This window comes from Adiantum capillus-veneris, chromosome 17 (assembly GCF_014529385.1).
Source record: "Adiantum capillus-veneris isolate H3 chromosome 17, ASM1452938v2, whole genome shotgun sequence".
In the NCBI taxonomy this organism is placed as follows: Eukaryota; Viridiplantae; Streptophyta; class Polypodiopsida; order Polypodiales; family Pteridaceae; genus Adiantum; species Adiantum capillus-veneris.
In genome coordinates this window covers 67,025,395-67,051,285 of record NC_140947.1, presented here as the reverse complement: position 1 = coordinate 67,051,285, position 25,891 = coordinate 67,025,395, and the positions used below count along the sequence as shown (strand labels likewise).

The 25,891-nt window shown below is 43.7% G+C and overlaps 1 protein-coding gene across 1 annotated transcript in view; it reads right to left on the bottom strand.

Moving 5' to 3' along the window:
* The window catches only part of LOC147437420 (uncharacterized), a 28,423-nt gene extending 5,388 nt beyond the window's left edge, over positions 1 to 23,035 (bottom strand). The window contains exons 1-8 of the mRNA XM_086485942.1: positions 22,993 to 23,035; positions 22,840 to 22,923; positions 22,730 to 22,765; positions 22,577 to 22,642; positions 21,960 to 22,493; positions 21,877 to 21,887; positions 21,568 to 21,798; positions 21,209 to 21,489 (exon numbers count right to left, since the gene is read on the bottom strand). Coding sequence (XP_086342068.1) covers positions 21,209 to 21,489; positions 21,568 to 21,798; positions 21,877 to 21,887; positions 21,960 to 22,493; positions 22,577 to 22,642; positions 22,730 to 22,765; positions 22,840 to 22,923; positions 22,993 to 23,035 — 1,286 coding nt within the window. The remainder of the gene's footprint in view (positions 1 to 21,208; positions 21,490 to 21,567; positions 21,799 to 21,876; positions 21,888 to 21,959; positions 22,494 to 22,576; positions 22,643 to 22,729; positions 22,766 to 22,839; positions 22,924 to 22,992) is intronic.
* Positions 23,036 to 25,891: the final 2,856 nt, after the last annotated feature.

Here is a 25,891-nt window from a genome sequence, read left to right as displayed (position 1 = left end):
GGGAGATTGTTAAGTATGGAGCCTGATTTACCCTTGTAATTTTCAGTGGTAAAAGCGCACATTTGTAAGGCCCCCATTATGAGGAGAAGCCATCGTGCGTGAAGGAAAATCACTCACCGGAAACCAAAATTTTCACGGACAAGAATCAGGGGCAACTTTAAAGGCCTTGGGGGCGGAGGCCCCCGAGACTTTTTTCTCCGCCGGAATATTATGGCTGGACGGCGGCCGGAAAGTGGTCGGAAAACAACCGGTCGGTTGGCCGGTGGCCGGTAGTCAATGGCCGATGGCCGGTGGTCGGAAGTCAATGGCCGGTGGCCGGTGGTCGGAAGTCAATGGCCGGTGGCCGGTGGCCAAATTCAATGGCCGGTGGCCGAATTCAAAAGCGGACTTGTCTTCTCAAGGGCGGCCACACATGGGCGGATTGGAGGGTCCGATTTGGACTTATTCGCACAAGGGCGGCTACACATGGCTGTCTCTCATAAGAGAGGGCAGCCCTTTTGGCCTATAAAAGGAGGCCATTTCTACACACATTTCATAGTGTGAAGTTGATGCAACAAGGTGAGTGTGAGGTGGTGAGAGTGAAGCAAGGCGGGAGCTCCATTAAGGGTATAATCCCTTTGTAAACTACTTCTTGTTTTGAAGTACTAAAGCCATTGAGTGGCTGCTTTCCCGTGGACGTAGCCCACATTGGGTGAACCACGTATATCGTGTGTACTCTCTCTCTCTCTCTACTCTATAATCTCGTGTATATAAATCTGTCTCTCTCCATTAAGTAATCTACTCAATTATCTATTTAGCTACGTCTTATTTCCTAACAGGTACCTGACTCTACCAAATAAATAATACAATGTCCACCGTAGGTTACAACGTCCATCTCATAGGTGATAGGGTGTCCGTGAGCCGTGAGGGTTAACATGCCCCCCTTCCTGATGTAGATTCCGTCCTCGGAAGCTATTGAGTTGAAGCTCGTTGGTCGAGGTGGAAGAGGATTTGAGATGAATGTCCTTAGCCTTCTTCAGTCACTGCAAAATCAAACAACATTGCACAGTAATTGCATTCTCATAAGCGATTAAAAAGCATATGCAATTTTAGGTAGACAATTGATTAGTAACAGAATTTTAAACAATTTGTCAGCAATAAGCATTAAATTGCAATGTAATCAAATGCATAAACAGATGTAAAGGTAAAAAATTAAACAAGTCTGGGGTGGCTAATTTAACGGTTGAAAGGCACTAGAGATCGACTATTAATACCATGGGTAAGCTTCTTAATTTTCTCTGGTTAATTAAGTTGTTTAATCGCGAGAGCCAAGTATTTCATGTTCGAGGGCTGACTAGAGGCTATACCTAGAGGACCTTGTAGTTAAGCTACGATAAAAGGAATTTCTCATGAAATCATCGCCTGACTGATTACCTTTGCTTTGACCCCCCAAAGTCTTTTCACAGTGATTCAATTTTGATGTGTGTGCTTATTTTGTATGCCTTGGGTTTTTTGCTTTTCAAGGAAAAGCGCCCACACTGGGAACCTCTCGGGCTACCATAGGCGATACATGTGAGTGGAGTACCAATTTAAGCAGGGATTTCTCTTCCAGCTTAAAATTTTACATTGTGGCACTTTGATATTTTTTTGTGTTGTTTGTTTTCATCATTTTAATTTTGTAGCTTTGGGGGGTCATATAACTCTGATACACCTCCCCAAGCTCATCACACTAGTAAACTCCCTTTATAATACTTAAGCTAAAGGTCAATAGGGTCAAGCCCACTAGAAAGCCCTAGTACATTTCACACAATGCTGCCTAAATCGGATTAATAACCTAAGTAACCATTGCTTATTAGGAAGGCATTCCCCATGGTATTAAGAGAAGATTTCTAACACCTAGCTTGGTCAAACTAGCTTAGTCGGACTGCTTGATTTTTAAACCTAGACAAGTGATTATGACAAAAAATTACATTGAATTAAATGTTTGATACTAAGCAAATGCAGTGAATATTAGGCTACCAATCACAATTAAAGCAGACAAACATGGATGCAAAATAGATAGGGGCAATGCTAATGGACAAAAAACACCTGTTTGTGTTGATGGTCGCGCTTGATCTGAAGTGTGAACGAGAGAAAGGTTCCATGAAGGTCCAAATCATATCAATAGCAACATGCTCCTGTACACACTAGGAAACAAAAGGAATACCTCCAGGAGGCACATTAGTGGGAAAAGGTACCAACACTTATTGAACACAACAAAAAACATAAGGAACCCTAACCTAATCATTTGCACTCCCCCTAGAGAGTCAAGGGAATAGGATATTGTAGAGGTTGGGGGGAAACCCTAAGGCTAAACCCCTATCCTCGTCGTCGAGATAAACAAAGTCATCATCCATGAGACCATATGTGCCATCCGTGTAGTCCTGTAAATTTTCTTCTGCATCATAGGTGCCCATGTTTACTGAGAAGGTCACTAGACGCCTATAGTCATCTTGGTCAAAAGGGTAGGCTTGTGCAATGGGAGAAACGCTCTCTACTAAGTATGGATCAGACGTGGTCAAGAGACGTATCAGCCATTCTAACTCCTCAAAATTCCTCTCACATGCTAGCGTACCTATCAAATCCCATTCACATGCAAGCACTGGAAAGACCATGTGAAATATTTGTGAAAAGTAACGAGGGTACCTCTCACCCAAGGCAGGAGTGGATGACTCTAGCGTACTAGCCATATCTGTACACGCAAATAGATGATGGTTAGAGTGCAAATATTACAAGGGTCGTGTTCTTGTGCATAATTTGTTTTTATGATTTTGTGTTATGGCTCTTGCTCTTTTACTTTTTTATCTTGTTTTTGTGAGTATAAGGCTTTATATATACATTCCCTAAGATTGGAGATTAAGAGGTCAGGGAGAAAGGTTGAGAGGGAAGCAAGTGAATAATGGATGTCCACAAACACTCCCCCCTTCCTTGGGTAGATCATACCGTTTGAAATGATGTCGTCACCCTTTGAAACAAGTTGTTCCAAGTTGTTATAGGTGAAGATTTTTGCCAGTAGTTTTCTATTACCTTAGGTGCCTCGTCGAGTTGCAAGGGTGGTAAGGTACTCTCCCAGGATCGAACTTGAAGTGGTTCATCAGGTGATTCTTAAACACTGGAAGGTGTGGATTCTTTTGTAGCTTCATGGAGGTCCACTACTATAGATGGAGGCTGTGTAGAAGCTTTTACCTCTATGGATGTATTACATGAGGAGCTAGAAGCTTCATGGAACTCCCCCCTTCCTGAGCTAGGTGGAATAAATTGGTTTTGCCTTGGAGCCCAAACTAGCTCTGGACTAGGTGTGTAGCATTCTGTGATCTTTCCCTTCCCACGGTCTGCCATTGGCTTTAGCGTTACACTGTTTGACTCATATGGGTTTGTTGTCGATAGGGAAGGACACATTTTACGTTTAGGTACCCAAATTTGCTCATTTCCATCATAGTAGCCTTGGGCTTCTAATAGTCGTTTTGGAATCCATCGTGATTTGGTCTTGACTCTCCTAGAGCGCGCTCTTGGTTTTCCAGGGAAATTTTTTCTTGGAATGGATGGGAGGGTTGAGGTAGTTGGAAGTAAGGCCTTGGGGACCCATTGATATGTACTCTTAGGTCGTGCAGGTTGAGTACTTGCAATATTACTACTTGCTGCAACTACAAGTGTTGAAGTGCTAGGTTCATGGGTAGCCGGCAAAGACGAGTTAACCACCTTGGCTTGTGAATGTTGGCTATCCTTCAACTTTGCTAGAGTTTGCAACGTAGGTGACTTTGCTTGAATGATAGGGGTAAGAGTCGGTGGTCGCGTCATGACACTACCAGTATCCCAATCAATAGTGCATTTGGTTGCCAACATCCACGTGCGTCCTAGGTTTACGTTGCCTTCCATAGCTCCCGCGGGCATGACTAGAAACCTCTACGCTATGCTTCCATTGTCATAAACAACAGGGGTCTGAAGGACTCCAAGAATAGCAGTTTTCTTTTTATTAATGCCCTTGACTTGCATCGTACTCGGGGATAGGGTCGGTTTCCCTAATTGACACCAAACTCCATAGGATAACAAATTGTGTTTAGCTCCCGTATCTAATAAGGCATTGTATAGTACTTTTCCATAGGGGCTATTTAGCTCAATTGGGTATCGTAGGGGTGGCTCAGATTCTAATGAGTCGTCATCTGTGTCCTCGAAAAATGCTTACATGATTCCCAGATTAGCCTCTCGTTGGCGTCTAAGACATTGTTGTCATTCTCGAGCCTCAACTCTTGCTTGGATTTTTCTAAGCTCTGCTTGTTCCTTCGCAGCCTTCTTTTGATGGATGGCTTGCAACTCTTCCTGGCTTAGAGGATCATAATATCTTTTGAATTTACTCCCATTAAGGAATCCAATGGTTTCAACTCCATCTAGAGTCTCCACACGAATGGTACCTTGCGGGGTAATTTCACACACTCGATATGGTCCCTTACCAGCGTATTTCAATTTCTTCTTTTCATTACGTACCCCGTACATAAGAACTTTATCACCAACCTTGATGTCTTTATCCTTTAAATGGCTATCAAACCACTTCTTTCTCCTATCCTTCTCCACTAGAGCATTTCGCACAGCTAATTGCCTCTCTTCATCTAGCCTTTTCAGGATATATAATCGCTCCACTAAGGGGTTACCATCCCAACCTTCTAGAGAAGCTACTTGAAGACTAGGAATGACAAACTCCCATGGCATAACTGCTTCTTGGCCATACACCATCTTAAACGGTGTGCAATTAATAGCAACTTTATACGCAGTACGATAAGCCCATAAAGCTGATGTAAGCTTTAGGTCCCAATCAGTGCGATGAGCCTCAACTGTCTTTGTCAAAATGGAGATGAGAGTTTTGTTGGTACTCTCAGCTTGGCCATTTGCTTGGGGATAATAGGGTGTAGACTTGTGGTGAGATATCATGAAGTTTGATGTGAGTTATTTTATTACTTCATTTATAAAATGAGTTCCATTGTCGCTCACAAGTTCAAAGGGGCATCCAAAACGTGTGATAATGTTCTCAAAGAGGAACTTAGCTGTTGTTTTTGCATCCGCCTTTCGTGTTGCTTTTGCTTCAGCCCATTTGGTTACATAGTCGGTAGCCACAATGATATATCGTGATTGCGTGTTACGTGCAGCCGGACTAATCGGTCCTACAAAGTCTAAGCCCCACTTTTCAAATGGTTGGGTTACCTTGATGGGATGTAGAGGCATCCTATCTCTTCTTTGTGGCTTCTTGAAGTGTTGGCATTCATCACATCCCTTTGCAAAAAGTGATGCATCCTTAAACAGAGTGGGCCACCAATAGCCTGACTGTAAGATCTTTCGGGCAGTCAACTTTCCTGAAAAGTGACCACCAGCTACGCCCATGTGTGCCTCTTGTAGAATATATAAATACTCATCCTCGCGGGCACAGTGTCTAAGAACATCATCTTTTTCTCTCTTATAGAGAGTTCCAGCCAGTAAGCAATAGGGTTCGCATTCCTTGATTAATTTTTGAGCTATATCTTTTCGTAGCTCTTTGGGTGGAAAACCATTAACGAAGAAGTTAGCAACCTTTTCACTCCATTCAGGCATTGTCTCAACAATGAAAAAAGGAGTATCATGCAATTCATCATCAACCCCCGTAGGAGCTTCGCCATTAGGGATACGAGATAAATGATCCGCCATGACATGTTTCCTCCCAGGCCTCACAACAATGGTGAAGTCAAACTCAAGAAGAATTAACAACCATCATGTAATTCGACCTGTGGAACACGGCTTGTTTACCAAATATAGCAATGCTTGATGATCAACATAAAACACAAACTTGGTAGCAAGAAGGTAATAGCGAAATTTCTTTACTACGTAAATCATAGCTAGACCTTCGCGCTCTGTAGTAGTGTAGTTCATCTCGGCATCATTTAATTGGTGACTTGCAAAGCTAATAGGGTAGTCCAATTATGTTCTCCTGGTGTTCGCAGGATTGGAGCACTTGTTAGGGACTTCTTTAATAACTCATAAGATTGATGACATTCTTCCGTCCAGTGAAACTCGATAAGAAGCTTGTACAATGGACGCGCTATCTCGGCAAAGTTTAAAATAAACCTTCGATAATAACCAACATGGCCCATAAATCTTTGAACTCCTTTATAGTTCGTAGGTGGTGGCAAATCGGCAATGGCTTTAATCTTACTCTCATCTGTGGATATCCCGTTCTTGAACACTATATGCCCTAGAATGACTCCATGCTTAACCCAAAATTGGCATTTGAAAGGGTTCAATGAGATGCGATAAAATTTGCACCTTTCAAATATTTTTCGTAGATATAACAAATGCTTCTCCCAAGAAGAATAAACACAAAGGTCGTCTAGGAAAGCTTCACAAAACTCCCTTAGAAATTCTTTAAACGCAGTGTTTATTAATCGTTGGAATGTAGCAGGGGCATTTGTTAAGCCAAAAGCCATAACACGAAATACAAACACTCCAAACTCTGTGATAAAAGCAGTTTTAGCTTGGTCCTCTAATGCAATTGTGATTTGATTGTAACCAGAGTACCCATCTAAAAAGCTATAAGCTTCCTTGCCCGCAACTCTTTTAAGCACATGTTCTGAATATGGCAAGGGATAATGATCTCTCCTACTAGCTGCATTAATTTTCTTGAGGTCCACGTGTTAAGTATGGAGCCTGATTTACCCTTTGTAATTTTCTGTGGAAAAAGCGCACATTTGTAAGGCCCCCATTATGAGGAGAAGCCATCGTGCGTGAAGGAAAATCACTCACCGGAAACCAAAATTTTCATGGACAAGAATCAGGGGCAACTTTAAAGGCCTCGGGGGCAGAGGCCCCCGAGACTTTTTTCTCCGCCGGAATATTATGGCTGGACGGCGGCCGGAAAGTGGTCGGAAAACAACCGGTCGGTTGGCCGGTGGCCGGTAGTCAATGGCCGATGGCCGGTGGTCGGAAGTCAATGGCCGGTGGCCGGTGGTCGGAAGTCAATGGCCGGTGGCCGGTGGCCAAATTCAATGGCCGGTGGCCGAATTCAAAAGCGGACTTGTCTTCTCAACGGCGGCCACACATGGGCGGATTGGAGGGTCCGATTTGGACTTATTCGCACAAGGGCGGCTACACATGGCTGTCTCTCATAAGAGAGGGCAGCCCTTTTGGCCTATAAAAGGAGGCCATTTCTACACACATTTCATAGTGTGAAGTTGATGCAACAAGGTGAGTGTGAGGTGGTGAGAGTGAAGCAAGGCGGGAGCTCCATTAAGGGTATAATCCCTTTGTAAACTACTTCTTGTTTTGAAGTACTAAAGCCATTGAGTGGCTGCTTTCCCGTGGACGTAGCCCACATTGGGTGAACCACGTATATCGTGTGTACTCTCTCTCTCTCTCTACTCTATAATCTCGTGTATATAAATCTGTCTCTCTCCATTAAGTAATCTACTCAATTATCTATTTAGCTACGTCTTATTTCCTAACAGGTACCTGACTCTACCAAATAAATAATACAATGTCCACCGTAGGTTACAACGTCCATCTCATAGGTGATAGGGTGTCCGTGAGCCGTGAGGGCAGGTATTTTGGAGGAACTGATATTTTTCTTGAAGGGTATACTGATACAGATATGGCAGGTGACAAAGATACTCCAAGGAGCACTACTGGCTATGTGTTCACGGTTGGAGGCACAGCAGTAAGCTGAGCTTCAAAGCTGCAGAAAGTGGTTTCACTTTCTACCACGGAAGCAGAGTATGTGGCAATGACGGAGGCAAGCAAAGAAATTCTGTGGCTTCACAGATTCTTAGAAGAGCTTGGATTCAAACAAGACAATTGTGTCTTGTACAGTGATAGCCAAAGCGCTATCCATCTTGCGAAGAACTCAGCCTTTCATTCAAGGACAAAGCACATTGAGGTGAGATATCACTTCATACGCACTCTTTTGGAAGAGGGACAACTAAAGCTAGGAAAGGTGCATACAAGTGAAAATCCTGCAGACATGTTTACAAAGGTGGTCAACAAGGAGAAGTTGAGCTTTTGCTCATCTTCAATCGGCATTCAAGGATAAGAAGCCAGAATGGAAAGCAGTCACAGGTTTGGTTTGGAGATCAGTCTCCAAGTGGGAGATTGTTAAGTATGGAGCCTGATTTACCCTTTGTAATTTTCAGTGGTAAAAGCGCACATTTGTAAGGCCCCCATTATGAGGAGAAGCCATCGTGCGTGAAGGAAAATCACTCACCGGAAACCAAAATTTTCACGGACAAGAATCAGGGGCAACTTTAAAGGCCTCGGGGGCAGAGGCCCCCGAGACTTTTTTTTTCGCCGGAATATTCTTTTTCGTCGGAATATTATGGCCGGACGGCGGCCGGAAAGTGGTCGGAAAACAACCGGTCGGTTGGCCGGTGGCCGGTAGTCAATGGCCGGTGGTCGGAAGTCAATGGCCGGTGGCCGGTGGCCGAATTCAAAAGCGGACTTGTCTTCTCAAGGGCGGCCACACATGGGCGGATTGGAGGGTCCGATTTGGACTTATTCGCACAAGGGCGGCTACACATGGCAGTCTCTCATAAGAGAGGGCAGCCCTTTTGGCCTATAAAAGGAGGCCATTTCTACACACATTTCATAGTGTGAAGTTGATGCAACAAGGTGAGTGTGAGGTGGTGAGAGTGAAGCAAGGCGGGAGCTCCATTAAGGGTATAATCCCTTTGTAAACTACTTCTTGTTTTGAAGTACTAAAGCCATTGAGTGGCTGCTTTCCCATGGACGTAGCCCACATTGGGTGAACCACGTATATCGTGTGTACTCTCTCTCTCCCTACTCTATAATCTCGTGTATATAAATCTGTCTCTCTCCATTAAGTAATCTACTCAATTATCTATTTAGCTACGTCTTATTTCCTAACAATTGGTATCAGAGCAAGGTTTGCTCGTAGCTAAATTATCTCAAGGAAAGGATTCCTTGAATTGAGTGGGAGTTATGGCGGAGGAAGGGAAGCTCAAGATTGAGAAGTTCAACGGCAAAAACTACCAACATTGGAAGATGCAGATTGAAGACTATCTCTACCAGAAGGACCTCTATTTGCCACTAGGCGGTCTTGCGAAGAAGCCCGCAACAATGGCAGATGAAGCATGGATTGTCCTTGATCGAAAGGCACTGGGAACAATCCGGTTAAGCTTGGCGTCAACGGTGGCCTTCAATGTTTCGGAGATGAAGACCACGGAGGACTTGATGAAGTCACTTGACGACTTCTATGAGAAACCATCGGCATCCAATAAGGTATTTCTTATGAAGCGCTTGTTCAATCTAAAGATGGCAGAGAATGGTTCAGTTGCAGAACACCTAAATGACTTTAACACAAACATAAGTCAACTTCGATCAGTGAAAATCAATTTTGATGACGAAGTGCGAGCTCTCCTTATACTATCATCTCTACCGGATAGTTGGGACAGCCTTGTGATGGCTGTAAGTAATTCTATCTCTGGCACAAATACTCTTAAGTTTGATGATGTTGTGGGTGTTCTCCTAAGCGAGGAAATGCGAAGGAGAAGCACAGGAGAATCATCAAGTGCTGCACTATCAGTGGAAACAAGAGGAAGGCTTAAGGAGAGGTTCAAAAACCAAAAGGGTCGTGATCGCTCAAGGCGGAGCAAGTCACGCACAAAGTCAGTTCTTGAATGTTGGAACTACGGCAAGAAGGGCCACGTCAAGAAGGATTGTTGGTCCAAGAAGAAGAAGGAGACAGAGTCTCAAAACAACAAGCCAACATCGGAGGCCAATGTGGCAGGTAAAGTAGAGCAAGATGCTCTAATTCTCTCATTAGACAATGTGTCTAATTCCTGGATAGTAGATTCCGGGGCTTCATTCCATGCGACACCACACAAGCAACATTTCCAAGACTACACCAAAGGTAATTTTGGGTATGTATACTTGGGAGATGATGAAGCTTGTGAGATTGTCGGCAAAGGTACAGTTTCTGTCAAAACTGCTAACGGAAATGAATGGAAGCTTAAAGATGTTAGGCATGTTCCTTCTCTTCGCAAAAATTTGATCTCTACAGGACAATTGGACGATGAAGGTCACAACATTGCATTCGGAAACAAACGGTGGAAGATCTCAAAGGGATCTTTGGTGGTTGCCAAGGGCGAAAAAGTCGGTACACTTTACTTGTGTACTGTTAGCACGCAACCTTCAGCTTGTGCAGCAACTACAGAAGTTGACAGTGCGGTGTGGCACTACCGACTTGGGCATATGAGTGCCAAAGGAATGCAAATCCTTCAAACAAAGAAGCTTCTACCAGGTTTGAAAGAAGTGGACTTAGAGTTCTGTGAAGATTGTGTTTATGGTAAACAAAAGAGGGTAAAATTTCAAAAATCAGGAAATGAAAGAAAAAATAAAAAACTTGAGTTGGTTCATTCTGATGTTTGGGGTCCTGCAAGTACACCATCACTTGGTGGCTCATTGTACTATGTAACATTCATAGACGATGCGACTAGAAAAACATGGGTTTATGTCATGAAGAATAAATCCGATGTATTTTCCATATTTCAAAGGTGGAAAGCCTTTGTGGAGAATGAAACAGGTACCAAGGTTAAATGCCTCAGATCCGACAATGGAGGCGAATATTGCAGCCAAGCTTTTGAAAGCTTTTGTGCTAGCAATGGCATTCGGAGGCAAAGGACAACCCCAAGGACACCTCAACAAAATGGTATTTCGGAAAGGATGAACAGGACAATCATGGAACGAGCACGAAGCATGCGGCTACATGCAGACCTACCGCTTGAGCTTTGGGCGGAAGCTGTAAGTACGTCTGTGTACTTAATCAATCGGTCACCCTCAACGGCATTGGATGGGGGAGTTCCAGAAGAGGCATGGACAGGTAAACCGGTGAATAATGCATTTCTCAAAGTGTTTGGGTGTGAGGCTTTCATGCACATAGATAGAAGCCTAAGATCAAAGTTAGATGCAAAATCCAAAAAGTGTTTCTTCATTGGCTATGGAGAAGGAGACTTTGGGTATCGCCTATGGAATCCTGAAGATGGTAAAATCTTAAGGAGTAGGGATGTAATTTTTAACGAATAAAATATGTACAAAGATTACTTGGAAAGAAAACAAACAAAAGAAACAGGTGATGAGTACATGGAGCTTGAGGACGGTGAAGACTCAAGGACTGCAAACGGTGACAATGTGCAACAACGTCAACCAAATGAGGAGCCTCAACCTATTCCCCGAAGATCTACAAGAGCAAGTAGACCTCCAGAAAGGTTTGTTCCTTCCTTCAACCATCTCTTGATCTCAGATTCTGGAGAGCCGGAATCATATGAAGAAGCTATGCAACATGAATCCAAAGAAGAATGGACGAAGAGCATGCAAGTGGAGATGGACTCACTACATCGCAACCAAACATGGGAGTTGGTTGAGTTGCCTAAAGGTAAGCGGGCACTTCAAAACAAATGGGTGTACAAGCTAAAGGAAGAAGAAGGTGGGAAGAAAAGGTACAAGTCTAGGCTTGTGGTAAAAGGTTTTTCTCAAAAGAAAGGTATTGACTTGAATGAAATATTTTCTCCTGTTGTAAAAATGAACTCAATTAGGCTTGTCTTAAGCCTTGTGGCTGCTCATGATCTAAATCTCGAGCAAATGGATGTAAATACGGCATTCCCTCACGGTGACTTAGAGGAGGAAATCTACATGCTTCAACCAAAGGGGTATGAAGTAAAAGGTAAGGAGAAAATGGTTTGCAGATTAAAGAAGAGCTTGTATGGTTTAAAGCAAGCATCAAGACAATGGTACCTGAAGTTTGATCGATGGATGTTGGATCATGGATTCACAAGATGCAACTCGGATCACTGCGTCTACACGGAGAATTTGGGAGATGGGAAATTCATCATCCTAATGTTGTATGTTGATGACATGTTGATTGCAAGTGCTAACATGCAGGACATCAAAGACCTAAAAGAGGAGCTGTCCAAATCCTTTTCAATGAAAGATTTAGGTACTGCAAAGAGGATACTTGGTATGAAAATATCAAGGGACAGGACGAAGAAGACAATAAAGCTATCTCAAGAAGATTACATCAAGAAGGTACTAGAAAGGTTTGCAATGCAAAATGCAAAACCAGTTTCTACACCTTTGGCTGGTCATTTTAAACTAACGAAGGATATGTGTCCAAAGACACAAGAGGAGATAGCCTATATGTCTAAAGTTCCATATGCTGCAGCGGTAGGTTCTCTAATGTATGCTATGGTCTGGACAAGGCCAGACATTGCACATGCAGTGGGAGTTGTGAGTAGGTTCATGGACAACCCAGGTAAAGAGCATTGGCAAGCTGTGAAGTGGATACTTAGGTATCTAAAAGGGACAACAACAAATGCTTTGTATTTTGGAGGAACTGATATTTTTCTTGAAGGGTATACTGATGCAGATATGGCAGGTGACAAAGATACTCGAAGGAGCACTACTGGCTATGTGTTCACGGTTGGAGGCACAGCAGTAAGCTGGGCTTCAAAGCTGCAGAAAGTGGTTTCACTTTCTACCACGGAAGCAGAGTATGTAGCAATGACGGAGGCAAGCAAAGAAATTCTGTGGCTTCACAGATTCTTAGAAGAGCTTGGATTCAAACAAGACAATTGTGTCTTGTACAGTGATAGCCAAAGCGCTATCCATCTTGCGAAGAACTCAGCCTTTCATTCAAGGACAAAGCACATTGAGGTGAGATATCACTTCATACGCACTCTTTTGGAAGAGGGACAACTAAAGCTAGGAAAGGTGCATACAAGTGAAAATCTTGCAGACATGTTTACAAAGGTGGTCAACAAGGAGAAGTTGAGCTTTTGCTCATCTTCAATCGGCATTCAAGGATAAGAAGCCAGAATGGAAAGCAGTCACAGGTTTGGTTTGTAGATCAGTCTCGAAGTGGGAGATTGTTAAGTATGGAGCGTGATTTACCCTTTGTAATTTTCAGTGGTAAAAGCGCACATTTGTAAGGCCCCCATTATGAGGAGAAGCCATCGTGCGTGAAGGAAAATCACTCACCGGAAACCAAAATTTTCACGGACAAGAATCAGGGGCAACTTTAAAGGCCTCGGGGGCAGAGGCCCCCGAGACTTTTTTTTTCGCCGGAATATTCTTTTTCGTCGGAATATTATGGCCGGACGGCGGCCGGAAAGTGGTCGGAAAACAACCGGTCGGTTGGCCGGTGGTCGGTAGTCAATGGCCGATGGCCGGTGGTCGGAAGTCAATGGCCGGTGGCCGGTGGCCGAATTCAATGGCCGGTGGCCGAATTCAAAAGCGGACTTGTCTTCTCAAGGGCGGCCACACATGGGCGGATTGGAGGGTCCGATTTGGACTTATTCGCACAAGGGCGGCTACACATGGCTGTCTCTCATAAGAGAGGGCAGCCCTTTTGGCCTATAAAAGGAGGCCATTTCTACACACATTTCATAGTGTGAAGTTGATGCAACAAGGTGAGTGTGAGGTGGTGAGAGTGAAGCAAGGCGGGAGCTCCATTAAGGGTATAATCCCTTTGTAAACTACTTCTTGTTTTGAAGTACTAAAGCCATTGAGTGGCTGCTTTCCCGTGGACGTATCCCACATTGGGTGAACCACGTATATCGTGTGTACTCTCTCTCTCCCTACTCTATAATCTCGTGTATATAAATCTGTCTCTCTCCATTAAGTAATCTACTCAATTATCTATTTAGCTACGTCTTATTTCCTAACACCACGCACACTCTTAGTTTCCCATTCTTTTTTGGCACAATGACTATTGGAGAAACCCATTCTGAGTGCTCAATAGGGTATATGAATCCACATTGGATAAGTTTTTCAATCTCCTCTTGTACAATTTTGGCGTACTTAGGATTCATTGGATAGGGTCGTTGCTGGATGGGTTTAGCAATGTTGATCATGGGAATTGTATGTTGCACCACAGAAGGTGGAACGCCCTTCATGTCATGATATGTCCAAGCAAAGATATCCTTGTATTCCTTGAGGAGCTCCTTAAGTACAGCCTCTTCAGTTTCGGTAAGGTCTTGAGCAATAAGACTAGTTTAGACTCCTCACCTGGTTCTGCTAACTCTATCTCTTTAACTACCGCTGGACCATCATAGACTCCACTGCTTCCATTGGTAGATATTCGTTGGGCTTTGGCATACACAACCTTTCGCTCCCCCGTGGTATAAGATTTAAAATGTTCAGGAGCCGTATGTAAGTCAGCAGGCTCTTGTCCTGACAGAGACCTTTCTTTTAGTTCTGCCTCCTTTTGTTGTTGTGCTAACTCTCGGTTTTGACGTCTTCTTATAGTTCGACTCAATTTCGGCTCTGTAACCTCCAATTGAGCGAGGTCAATGGGTCGCGGGTTGCACCACATGACACTCTGGAGATGTTCACCCCAATTGTCTACTAGCTTTCGATGAGCATCACATGCCCCTAGATAGCTAAGCCAATCTGCAGTAGATCTTTCCTTGTTTATCCTAGCTCTCACATTTGCTCGATATCATCGTCTCTTATATGACCTTTGTTTCTTGTTAAGGTTTTGATTTTGGTAAATGTTTGAACTCGACTCGCCTGATAGGTCTTCGCTTGTATCTTCTTCACTCTCATATAAATTACCATAGATGGTCGTACTAGGCCTTGAGTGTTTAGTTTCTATACTTGGTTCACTCGATGTTTCCTCAGGTTCCGAATCCATTTCTCCCTGAGATTCCGTTTCTGATGTGTATTGGCCTGAAGCCTTTGAGGAATCATCAGTTTCACTCTCAGGTAGGTGTGCCTCTTTCTTATCATCGATGTTACATGCGCTACACCTAACATGTTTACTGGTGCAATGTGTGGTATCTCTTCCCCATCTGGTGTTACCCAGGTTGTTCCTCTAGCTCCCCATGTATCTATAGTTGCCGCTAGGTGTACCCAATCGACATTGTCTGACTCAGCCATTCCGGGTAGGATATCCATATAAGGAGAGTTCTCCCCAATATCCGTGTCTTCGTTACACGTGTAACAATACTGTAATGGAGCTGAGTGAATTGTTGTGTCTGATCGATTATCAATGATGAATTTATTTCCTAGAGGATGCGTTCGACCACTTAAAAGATCAACTCGAATGACAGAGTCTTGGAACTGTAAGTAGACATGGTTTTTGGACCAGTCATGCACCATTTTTGCTTCCCTCATGAATGGACGCCCTAAGATCATCTCAAATGACATAGGATGCTTGGAAAAATCCATAACAATGAAAGTCGGCCTTACCTTGTGTCCCAAGACCTTGATCCTGAGATCCTTTAGCATTCCAATAGGCGTAACAATAGATCCATTAGCCATTTTTACCACTACACTTGTGGCTTCAAGGTGAGGTCTCCCCATAGACTCCGAACAACTCTTTGTCACCATGCTGACTCCCGCACCACCGTCAAGGACCCCCTTTACAGTTAATCCTTTAGTAGTGATTGGTAGAGTAGCATTAGATTCATCACCTTCAAAGTATTGCCCCAACTTGTTAACAGGTATTTCTATAACAAGGTTCTCATCTAGGTTGGGTTGTGGATCTATGTGTTCCTCCTCTATTGGCATCTCCGCAGCTCCATCCATCTGTGCAAATTGGTAGCCCAAACTTTAGTTCTCCATTGAGGAAGGCTCAAAGAGCTGAGACTAGCTCAGGGTCTTTATATAGTTTGGACATGATGGTGGTTCTAACTTCTGAAGACATGAAATCCATCAATTTCGCAATGTTTAACGGCACCTTTTGGCCTTGAGTCCCTTGACGTGGGGAAGATGGGATCTCCATTTCTTCGATAGGATCAGGTAGTCCCTCTGTAAACATTCTTTCCATCAAGAAGTGAGTACGCCCACTTTCCCATGACTTTAAGTCACTTTCTTCTTGGATGACACTAGGTATGTCCAAGGGTCTATGGACTTGGTGAGGTTGTTGTTGCGTAGGGAACACGGTGTCTGTAATCTGGATCTTCCTAGGTGCTGGTTCTAGATCCCTTTGGGTATCTTCTACCAAACTCCTTAAATGCTTGACTCGCTCAATCTCCTCTGTAGGGTTAGGGTAAGTTCCTATCTTCTTTTTGGATCCTGGCCATTGTGGCTCATGAAGATCTTCCTTGTTGGTTTCTATGTTAGTGGTCGTTTTGGTCTCCATGGTTTCACCTGAATCAGAATCTTCTTCAGCGTCGTTCATATATACGGGGTCATCACCTGTCCCTATGTTGGTCTTTGAGTTGGGGTCTGACTTCGCTGCTTTTTGCGATCTCTTTCTTCGTGTTTTCTTCTTTTTCTGAGATTGGGCAATTGATGCCGTGTCTCTTTCCTCAAGAATATAATTTTGTTTTTGGAGCATCGATCGTGTGAGTGCGTTTACTGGTACTATGTTTATAGTTGGTGGTGTCCCATCAACAATCTCTATTAAGTTTAATGGTGTGATTTTCAGTGCGTTTGGATTGTTAGGACACTGTGCGATCAAATGATCTATGCCACAACGATTACAAGTGAGTATTGGCATTGCCAATGCACTCCCTTGACTTGTTTGCATTAGTGCAGCATTCTTTTGCATTCTAATGGGGCACTCAGCTACTCGATGTGGTCCACCACATTCGTAGCACTGAAGAGATGGTCTCCTGGAAAAACTATTAATGTTTTGGCCTCTTGCTGCTAGCGCAATAGCTTGATATACCGGTTTGATTTGTCCCCAATGGTCTTCCATATAGTACATGGGACACTCCTCAAGCATGTCGACTCCATAGGTGATACTAGAGTCTATGTCCTCTTCGCAATCTACATAAGTACTAGATGACTCGCAACTTATTTGGTTCATAGGTGTAACTCTTGGATGAGGGGGTTGCGGTCCTAGCACTGGAGGTGGCAACGGTGTGGTTTGGACCACATTTTGGGTTCTAGGGACCATGTGCTGTAATGGCAACTGTTGCTCCATGGGTGGGGTAGGCATCAATGCAGGAACTCAAGGTGAGTCTGCCCAAGCTATAGGTGGTCTATTTTCCATGATGCGTTTAAGCATTAGGCAATCCTTCGCTTGATGGCCATACCTACCACACGCGTTACAAGTCCCGTTAAACTTTACTCTGAAAGTAGGGAATTCACTCGTAGTATGTGGGCCCAAGCAAATTGAGCACCATTGTTGCTCCCTTCTTGGATACATATGAGTGTTTTGTGGAGCACGATTACCCCTAAGGCTTTCTTGGATGGCCTTGGTGAGATCTGCCAGAGTCATCTCAGATATCGTTTTCTCTTTCACAATTGGCTTTATCTTCATTGGCTCATGCCCTAACGCTTGCGAGCTACTAGACTCCGGCTCGGCAGACACTCTTTCTCCTGCAATCATTAAATTATCCTCCAATTGGATTGCATTCATGGTGACTGCTTCCCAAGTAGTGATACCTCTAATGACTAGGCCATTATAGATACTTTCATGTCATAATCCCCTAATGAATCTATCGAGCAATTGGTTGTTGTTGAATCGCTCGTTTGGATTGCATCGAGAATTCAAATTCTTTAGGCGACTAATGAAGTCTCTCACCGATTCACCTTCTTCTCGTTAGGCTTTCTGGAGCTGAGAGGCTACACCCCAAAGTACTCCCTCTCATATGTGCTCTTTCAAGAACAATCTCCTAAGAGTAGAGTAGATCGTTTTCTCTTCTACTCTTAAGGTTCTATACCAATCTCCAGCCTTTCCGCTCAGGGTCAAACTCAAAGCCTTACACTTATGTAGCTCATTGTGCTCTTCCAAGGAATCGCACACATGTTCAAAGACTTCCATATGCTTTCTAGCATCTCCGTCTCCACTGAATTTCTGTGTGAGCTTAGCTACTTGAACTACCTTGCTCCTAGGCTCTCTATCAGGTGCACTACGCATGTTTTCCGCAATAGAGCGATCGATAGTTTGAGCAAATGCTGCCAAATCTCCTATTTGAGCAGGTATAATGGGTGTATGTGCTCCTGGAACCACATGTGAGATGGGAGTTGGCCTTGGCCTTGGCATACGCGCGGCTCTTGGGTCCCATATTTCGTATGGTGGTGTACCAGACGGTGGTCCAAAGTTTACAGGCGTGGCCCTAGGCATAGGGGGTGCCTGATATGGCATGTTATTATTAAATGGCATGGCTCCACTTGTATAAGAGCTTGGATAATGCCATTGAGGATTGTAAGCTCTTGGAATAATCGGAGGTGTAGGAGCTACATGAGGCTGAGGTACGACAGGTGCACATGATTGATACATACATGTAGGTATAGTTGGGGGCACTGTGCTACTAGGCATCGGCACAGTATTAACAAATGAACTCCATGGTGTACTTCTTGTCATGCTCACCACTGGGATATGCATGGTAGCCGTAGTGTCATTAAGAGAAAGATGAGCTAGATCTGGGAAGGTAAAGCTGCCACTTGTGGGCTCAGATTGTACTGAGGCTCCCGGCGAAACAACATATGGAGGATCAATGGGGCTCACTGAGGGAGTCTCCATTTGTGATAGGGTTGGTTGGTTGGCCTTTCCCATATCCAAGAATCTCATTAGGCCTGTTGAAGGCATGTTGATCCCTGTGTTCTGTCTTTCTAACTCGACAATCCTATGGAGGACATCACAGACTTTCTGTTGTTGCTCATCTATGCTAGTAGCACCCGATGTGGATTGTAGAACATCTAACCAACCCACATGATAGGTGTGTCTTGTGTACCGATCAGTTAAAGCTTCTGCTTGTAGGTCATTCTCCCAATTTTCGTTTAGGAATATCCCATCTAGGCCTCGCGTGCTGGAGGTTTCCCTCGAAGTGGAAGCATTATTGCTCCCCATCGCTTGCCCCTCCGTGACTGCTACCTTGGGAGCACTCGGTTGCTCGGCTGGCATGATTGTTGTCATAGGAGCCTTTGATTTCAGGGCTCGTCCTTGTTCTAGCCTTCGTAGATTCTCAATTTTCCTCTCCCTTGTTGCTTGCATATAGCGTTCGATCTCTTTTACTTCGGCAAGACTCCTACCATCGGGTAGTAGAACCTCAGAGGGAGATAGTCCTAAAGGATCAGGAGGTGCAGTGGATGGAACATTCACATGCACACTCTCAAGAAGCATAGGGTCTATTTTAGGCATGAATGACAAATTTACTTCCCCACTCCCTTCATTTATTTCATTAACCGCATGTTCGGAGCGAGTAGCTCTACTAAGGGTCTCTTTTAAGCGGCTAAGCACGCTGGACCCGGGCCGTGGGCCCATGGCATGCATGTCTTGACTTGAACTATCAGGGTTTGGTGTAGGATATCCCTCCATGACTTCGTAGTCAGAGGAAGAATCACTAGACGCGATATGAGGATCTTGGGTCGCGCTACCTTGAGTCCCGGCCAAAGGTCCAGAACCTAGGGTGGAGGAATAATGGGTGCCCGCGTAAATGGAGGCACTACCAATATGCTCGTGCTCTAACACTCGTCCAGAGCGTAGGTTCATATGACTTGGATCCCCTAGAAGTGTCAGTGAGTGCCCGTGAAGGCTGCTCACCTAGTATTTTTGGGTGTTTTGCAACCCAAGTCTTTTCTTAATTTTTTTTGATTTTTTGGTCCTTTTTTTCTGAACCAACTATAGAATAGAGCGTATGATAACTCAAAACGAGCGTCTCGGTCAGAGGGACGTGCCGTGCTTTATAGCCCTCCGTTTGGTCACTTTATGCCCTCGAAATCCCTAAAACCGTCAATTTCTAGTAGGGAACTAGGCCCAAATTAGAAAGTCTAAGGGTGCAAGTGGGAAGAGAAGGGAGGAGAGTGGAGGACTTGCCCCACATGCTCTCATTCCCTCTTGAGGGGGTAGGGTATATATATAAGAGTGAGTCTAATATATATCATAGGACTGAGGCCTGGGCCTGGGCTTGGGCTTTGGGAAATGATCCCGATCTCGATCAAAATTTTAGTGTAGCCCCCCAGTCACTCACACTTAAATATTTTCGGATTTTTTATAATTTTATTTATTTATTTATTTATTAATAATTTTTTTTATTTTCCCGATCCCGATCAAAAGTTTAGTGTAGCCCCCCAATCACTCACGCTTAAATATTTTCGGATTTTTTACAAATTTTTTTTTTGGGCGACGATCGCGCGCGGTTTAGGTGACCCTTTCTTGGCCACACACACTGTCAACACCTACCTAACCTCTCTGTCAACAGCTCACAGCTCACTACCTTATCTACTTACTAACAGTGCTGATAACCACTAACTAATCTGTTAACCACTCTGCTAACTGCTTACTGACAGTGAGCTAATTGTCCACCTACTTCCTCTCTCACTACCTTACTGTGCAAAGACTATGTGCAAGCAAACCTTAACAGAAAATTGTGTACAGACTGTGTGCAAACAGAAATTGCTAACTGTCTACCTACTTACTCATTCACTGCGAACAAGCTAACGACTACTAATTGTGCAAAGACTGTGTGCAAACAGAAAACACAAGATTATGCAGAAATCACAGAACTTGCAGACAATACAGAAAATAACAACTTGCAGAAAAATAACTCATTCCTCTTCCTCTTCCTCTTCTTTCCTACTACAAACAACTCATAGAAGAAGCACAAAGTGCCTCTTGGGCTTAGTGCAGGGCGATTCCCCGGCAGCGGCGCCAAAAATGTGCGCTCCTTGCCGCACTGTCGAAGCAAGGTACTTGCCTAACGCTGTATGCGAGCCACAGACGGCTCCCAGCACACAACTAGCTTAACTAGTAAGCTCAAAAGAGGGCAATGGTGTGTCACTCACCGCTCTATGCTCCCCCCATGGAGGATTCCTCGCCGCGAAGAAGAAGGAGCCGCCGCTTCGCCGCGCTCAACCGCTTCGCCGCCGCCGTCGTGCCTTCGTAATGCTCGATCACCCACACACACATTCTCTCTCTCTCACACACACATATACACACACACAAGGAGGTGAAGAAGAAGAAGATGGAGATGGAGATGGAGCAAGAGCACTCTTCTATTGCACAAATGAGAGAATGCGTGAATTTTAGGTTTAGTTGGCTTTTATATGAGCTCACCCCATTCACACTTGGGCGCCCATGCTTAGCCAACTAATCCCTTGAATGTCCCAGTTAGAGTGCGCCTCTCATCGGCGATCACTCTTACCCTTTTCCTATTGGACCGACAAGCCCAGTACCTGACTCTACCAAATAAATAATACAATGTCCACCGTAGGTTACAACGTCCGTCTCGTAGGTGATAGGGTGTCCGTGAGCCGTGAGGGTTAACACCTTGTAACTATTGGACTTTTAGAATACAAGCTTTGAAAAGTCTTGCCCAAAGCCAAGACCTCATCAACAATGAGTCCAACCAGTTGTGCAGAAATGGTAGGACCTTCGCTTGGCTTGATCTTCACTTGAAGCTTGGGAATCTCGTAGCTTGTGGTGGTCTTTTGGCAAGTGACACAGAAAAGACCTTCCGTCGTTTTATGAACCTTGTTCGATTTGCAAATGGCACATAGTGTCTCTAGAAGAACACCATTTATATTATAGAAACGCAAGACACCGAATACCTGCAGGTCAAAAGTGAGAACGAAAAATTACAAAGGAAGTCAGTACAGTTTCTAGGCAATCAAGTTATCTAACATTACCTGTTTTCCGTAGCCGAGACTCTCAACCTGTGTCTTGTAAGTTTGTAAGAGATCAGATTGTAGACGCTTGCTATGAACAGGCACCAAGATCGTGAGATCCAAAACAGAGAGTGTATTCTCACAACCTAAGAAAGCTCCGACATTCCTTGCAACAAAAGTTTTCACTTCTCCATTGTCAATATCCCTCTTGATAGACTTATACTCTTCTTTGCGATCGTTGACAAAAGTCAGCTGAAACAAGTACACGTTAAAAATCACAAAATCTTATCCACCCAAAGAAGTGCAAACGATTTTAATCACGAGACTTACAGTTGCTTGATCTTTGGGAGTAGAACCGTCAGCCACCAGTAGTTCTCCACGAGTGGAGTTGGCGTACATTTCAAAACTCTCACTCTTAATAACAACAAAAGCAAGCGTACCCAAATAACTTTTTGCACCGCTTAGACCCGCACTTGCCGCCTCATCTAAGAAAAATCTTATCTTCGTTTCTGGGTAAAAGCTCAAGCGAATTGGAAACGAAGCAATGCAAGTGACGATCGAGGTAGCATCCAGGTAAAGAGAGAAAGGTGACGTCCCACCGTCTGCCTTGTTCTTTGTTTTGATTGCAGAACCTTCTATCCGCACAAAGCTACCAACGCTAAAAAAGGAAGCAAATTGACTTATCAAAGATGAACCAACAACGACAATGATTGTGTTGGAGGTGTGCGAATCCACAAGATCAGCCTTGAAGAACTTCACAATCTTTGGATCAAAAAGCTTGAAAGTACCATAATTGTTCAGCACACACCCCTCAATTGCAAATCTAGGAGTGATGTTAGAGAGGTCATTTATATGTAAAAAAGGCACATTATGCTCTTCAATAGAAGGTTCTTGTTGTGGGAAAGGGTTGGCTTTCACTTCATCTTCTTCAGTGTCAATTAAAGCATCTACAAAACAGTAGAGGAGAACATGATAAATGATTTATATTAAAAACAAGTATATGGTCAAATTTTTTTGGTTTTATATATACCATGTCTCTCGATCTTAACGACAGCCATCTTTGCTTTTTGCGCTTTCGAGCATCCAAATTGTGCACCTATTGAAAAAGAAAGGGACACTATAAAATGTAAAAGGAAATCGAATCTCGTATACACTTTCTTTAGAAAAAGGTAGAAATCAACGCACTGCAAGCTTGCACTTTGCCTTTCGAAAGAGATGGCTGGATAGCAAACTTTGGTTCACTGTATACACTACGCTTACGAGAAGTTGTCGGAGTGCTTACAGATGACTCACTTGCATCAATGCGTACACATTCACGTTTGGAAGTTCCACTTTTTGGATGTACAATACGTGCAAGGGCAACGTTTTTTTTCGGCTCTACAAAACGATATGTTCAAGTAAGAAGACCAAAAGCACACAGGACACCGCAAGACCTATACTCCATACCGTCAATCTCCATGCTTTGCATGCCACCACGGCTATAGGCCATATTTCAGCGCACTTACTCACTTTATCTACATAACACAAACAAATGAAAAAGATTGAGAACACTTGTGAACTATGATTCTGTCACCAATTATCCAAACTAAACCTACAAAGAAGAGGGAGTCAAAAAAGGGGGGGAGGGGATTGCATCTTTCTGATACCACGTATCCCAAATAAACCATTGTCTTTTAAAGGAGCACAAGAAAGAGGGAAGGTGGCATCCACACCCAATAAACAAAAGTGAAGAGAGTAGTGAAAAGGAGGAAAGGCATTTTGAAGCAACAAGAAACTTCACTACATCAATTCAATATAGAATAGTGCCACTCTACAATAATGGAGAGAGGAGAAAAAGTGAATGTCATTTTTCTTTAGTGATGACAATACATATTGTACCACCAATCCATCATAAAGCACGACACCGTAAACAAAACTAACGGCGCACAAATTGTATTTTTTCAACCTCGAACAGAGTCAACAAGGGCAGAGAGAGAGAGAGAGAGAGAGAGAGAGAGAGAGAGAGAGAGAGAGAGAGAGAGAGAGAGAGAGAGAGAGAGAGAATTGGGGGGAAGTGGCTAGAAGAGAGGGGGAGGGGAGGGGGAAGTATTCAAAAACTTCTTAACGGAACCAAGACACCGAACCCATAGTGCACTTTGGAAGATCGACATGTGACAAATGTGAAAAAGACGTCTACATTTATTGTTAAGCACAACTTCAAACTGAGTGACGTACCAGCCTATATTTCCATCCACAAATTCAAAACAAAGAGCAAACACATTGCCTATTGTCTACTAGCGACAAGAATTTTAGCACAAAGCAATAAATTTCTTGTTAAGAGCAGCTTCAAAGATGACTGAGATAAGGGCCTTTTTTTTCTACACAAAAGTTCAAAGCAAACAATGAATAGATTGCCCGTTTTTTGTCAACAACTATAATTTCAGCTGGAAGGGACATTCACATAAAGAAAGCACTATACTCATTGAAAGCAAAGACTGGAAACAAGCAAAAGAATGACTTCAAGTAGCGTAAGCACAAGAAGATAGTCATGATTCTTAGCATAGTACAACAGTAATGGCATTCAAAAGCAACTAATTTTTGTACAACCTTGCCCTGTCACCTGCATGACACTTTTTCAACAAGAAATACAGCATTTGCACTGGGCATACAAGCCCCAAGAGTAGGTGCATATCGTAAAGAGATTACGATATTCAAAAACTTCTTTAAAAATCCAAGAAAACAACCCCATACTGCACTTTCAAAGACCGACATGTAACCAACACAAAAAAGAGCTCTAAATAAGCACGACTTCCACCTCAGTGGCATACCGGCCGATTTTTGGCCGTACATAATTTCAAAGCAAAGAGCAAACACATTGCCTATTGTCTACTAAAAATCAAAATTTCAACACAAAGCAATAAATGTCCTGTTTAAGCACCGCTTCAAAGCTAACAGATAACGGCCTTTTTTTTTCTACACAAAAGTCGAAAGCAAACAGTGAATACGTTGCCCATTCTCTATTGACAACCACGATTTTAGCACAAAGCAACGGCTTCATCATTCCTCACGAAAGCCCCAGGCTTTCACCATCATCACATGCGTTACCTTACTTTCATCCTGACATGCTTGCAACTGAGAGTAAAAAATACACTGACAATATTCATACATCACATCACTCAGCTAGAGAGGCGCACAGCAGGCCCATGCTCGAGAACCGAATGCAACCAGCAGCCAGAACTTTGAACCGAGTATACAACAGCAAGCAGGACCCAAATTTCTGTTGAATACATGGGCAATGGATCATGGAGCACAGACGAATATAGAGCAAATATGTAGGTCTATTTTGCCCTAATTTAGTCTGTTCCACCAACCAGAAACAAACCCGCATTCTGCTCAAGCTACACACGGACATCACCACTCACAAAAAACACGAAGCTTTACCAGTCCATTACAGAACATATCTCCTAAAAAGCAACCGACCATAATCATTGTTGGCAGAGGACAGGCATGAAAAATCAGTAGAACCAAACTGCACAAAATCAGTAGAGCCCTCACTGCACATGGACATTTTCAACGAAACAGCTCCCTACTTACCAAAGAAGAGGAGTGCTTTGTTGTGAATGTATGCCAGGCTATCACTCTTTGCAAGTTGGAATTTTATGTAGTCCTAGATGTTATGCAAGAGGACTCCAGTCCTAGATGTCATGTAAGAGGACTCCGTATCACAACTATGATGAGTTAATGCCATCATTCTCCTCGTGAACTAGACACAAACCAAAACGCAGATGTAGACAGGAAACAAGAAACTTACTAAGCCGAACAAACAGCAATTACCCACTAACGATCAGAGCACTCTCACCACATCAGGTGATCACTTGGTCATAGCACAATATCACATCACAGTCCACGGAAGGATCAAAAGAGAATAGAGACATGCTCAAGAAAGAGAGCAGTACCTTACACACAAGCCTCGGAAGCACTTGACAGTCACAACCTCAAAAACCATGTATTTAAACCCCTTGCATTCCATAGCCAGAATTGGGAACAACATGTAAATCCATCACGCAATGATGAGCCACATCGAAAGCAATCCGAGGAGGATGGGCACAGCAGGGCACCGTCACACGCACGGTAGAGATTGAATCTTCCATCACAGACGAACATCAGCACACACGCAAGCGAGCATGAGGCCGTCGACTTCACTCCCTGCACCAACGCCAACAAGGAATCTCCACGAGCGAGAGACGGAAAAAGACCAGGTCCACAACCCCCTGAATCCGAACGCGGACGCGCGCGAAGCAGAAGAGCACAAAAGGGGCGCAGGGCAAAGGGAGTAAACCCTAACCACATGGGTTCACGCGCCTCA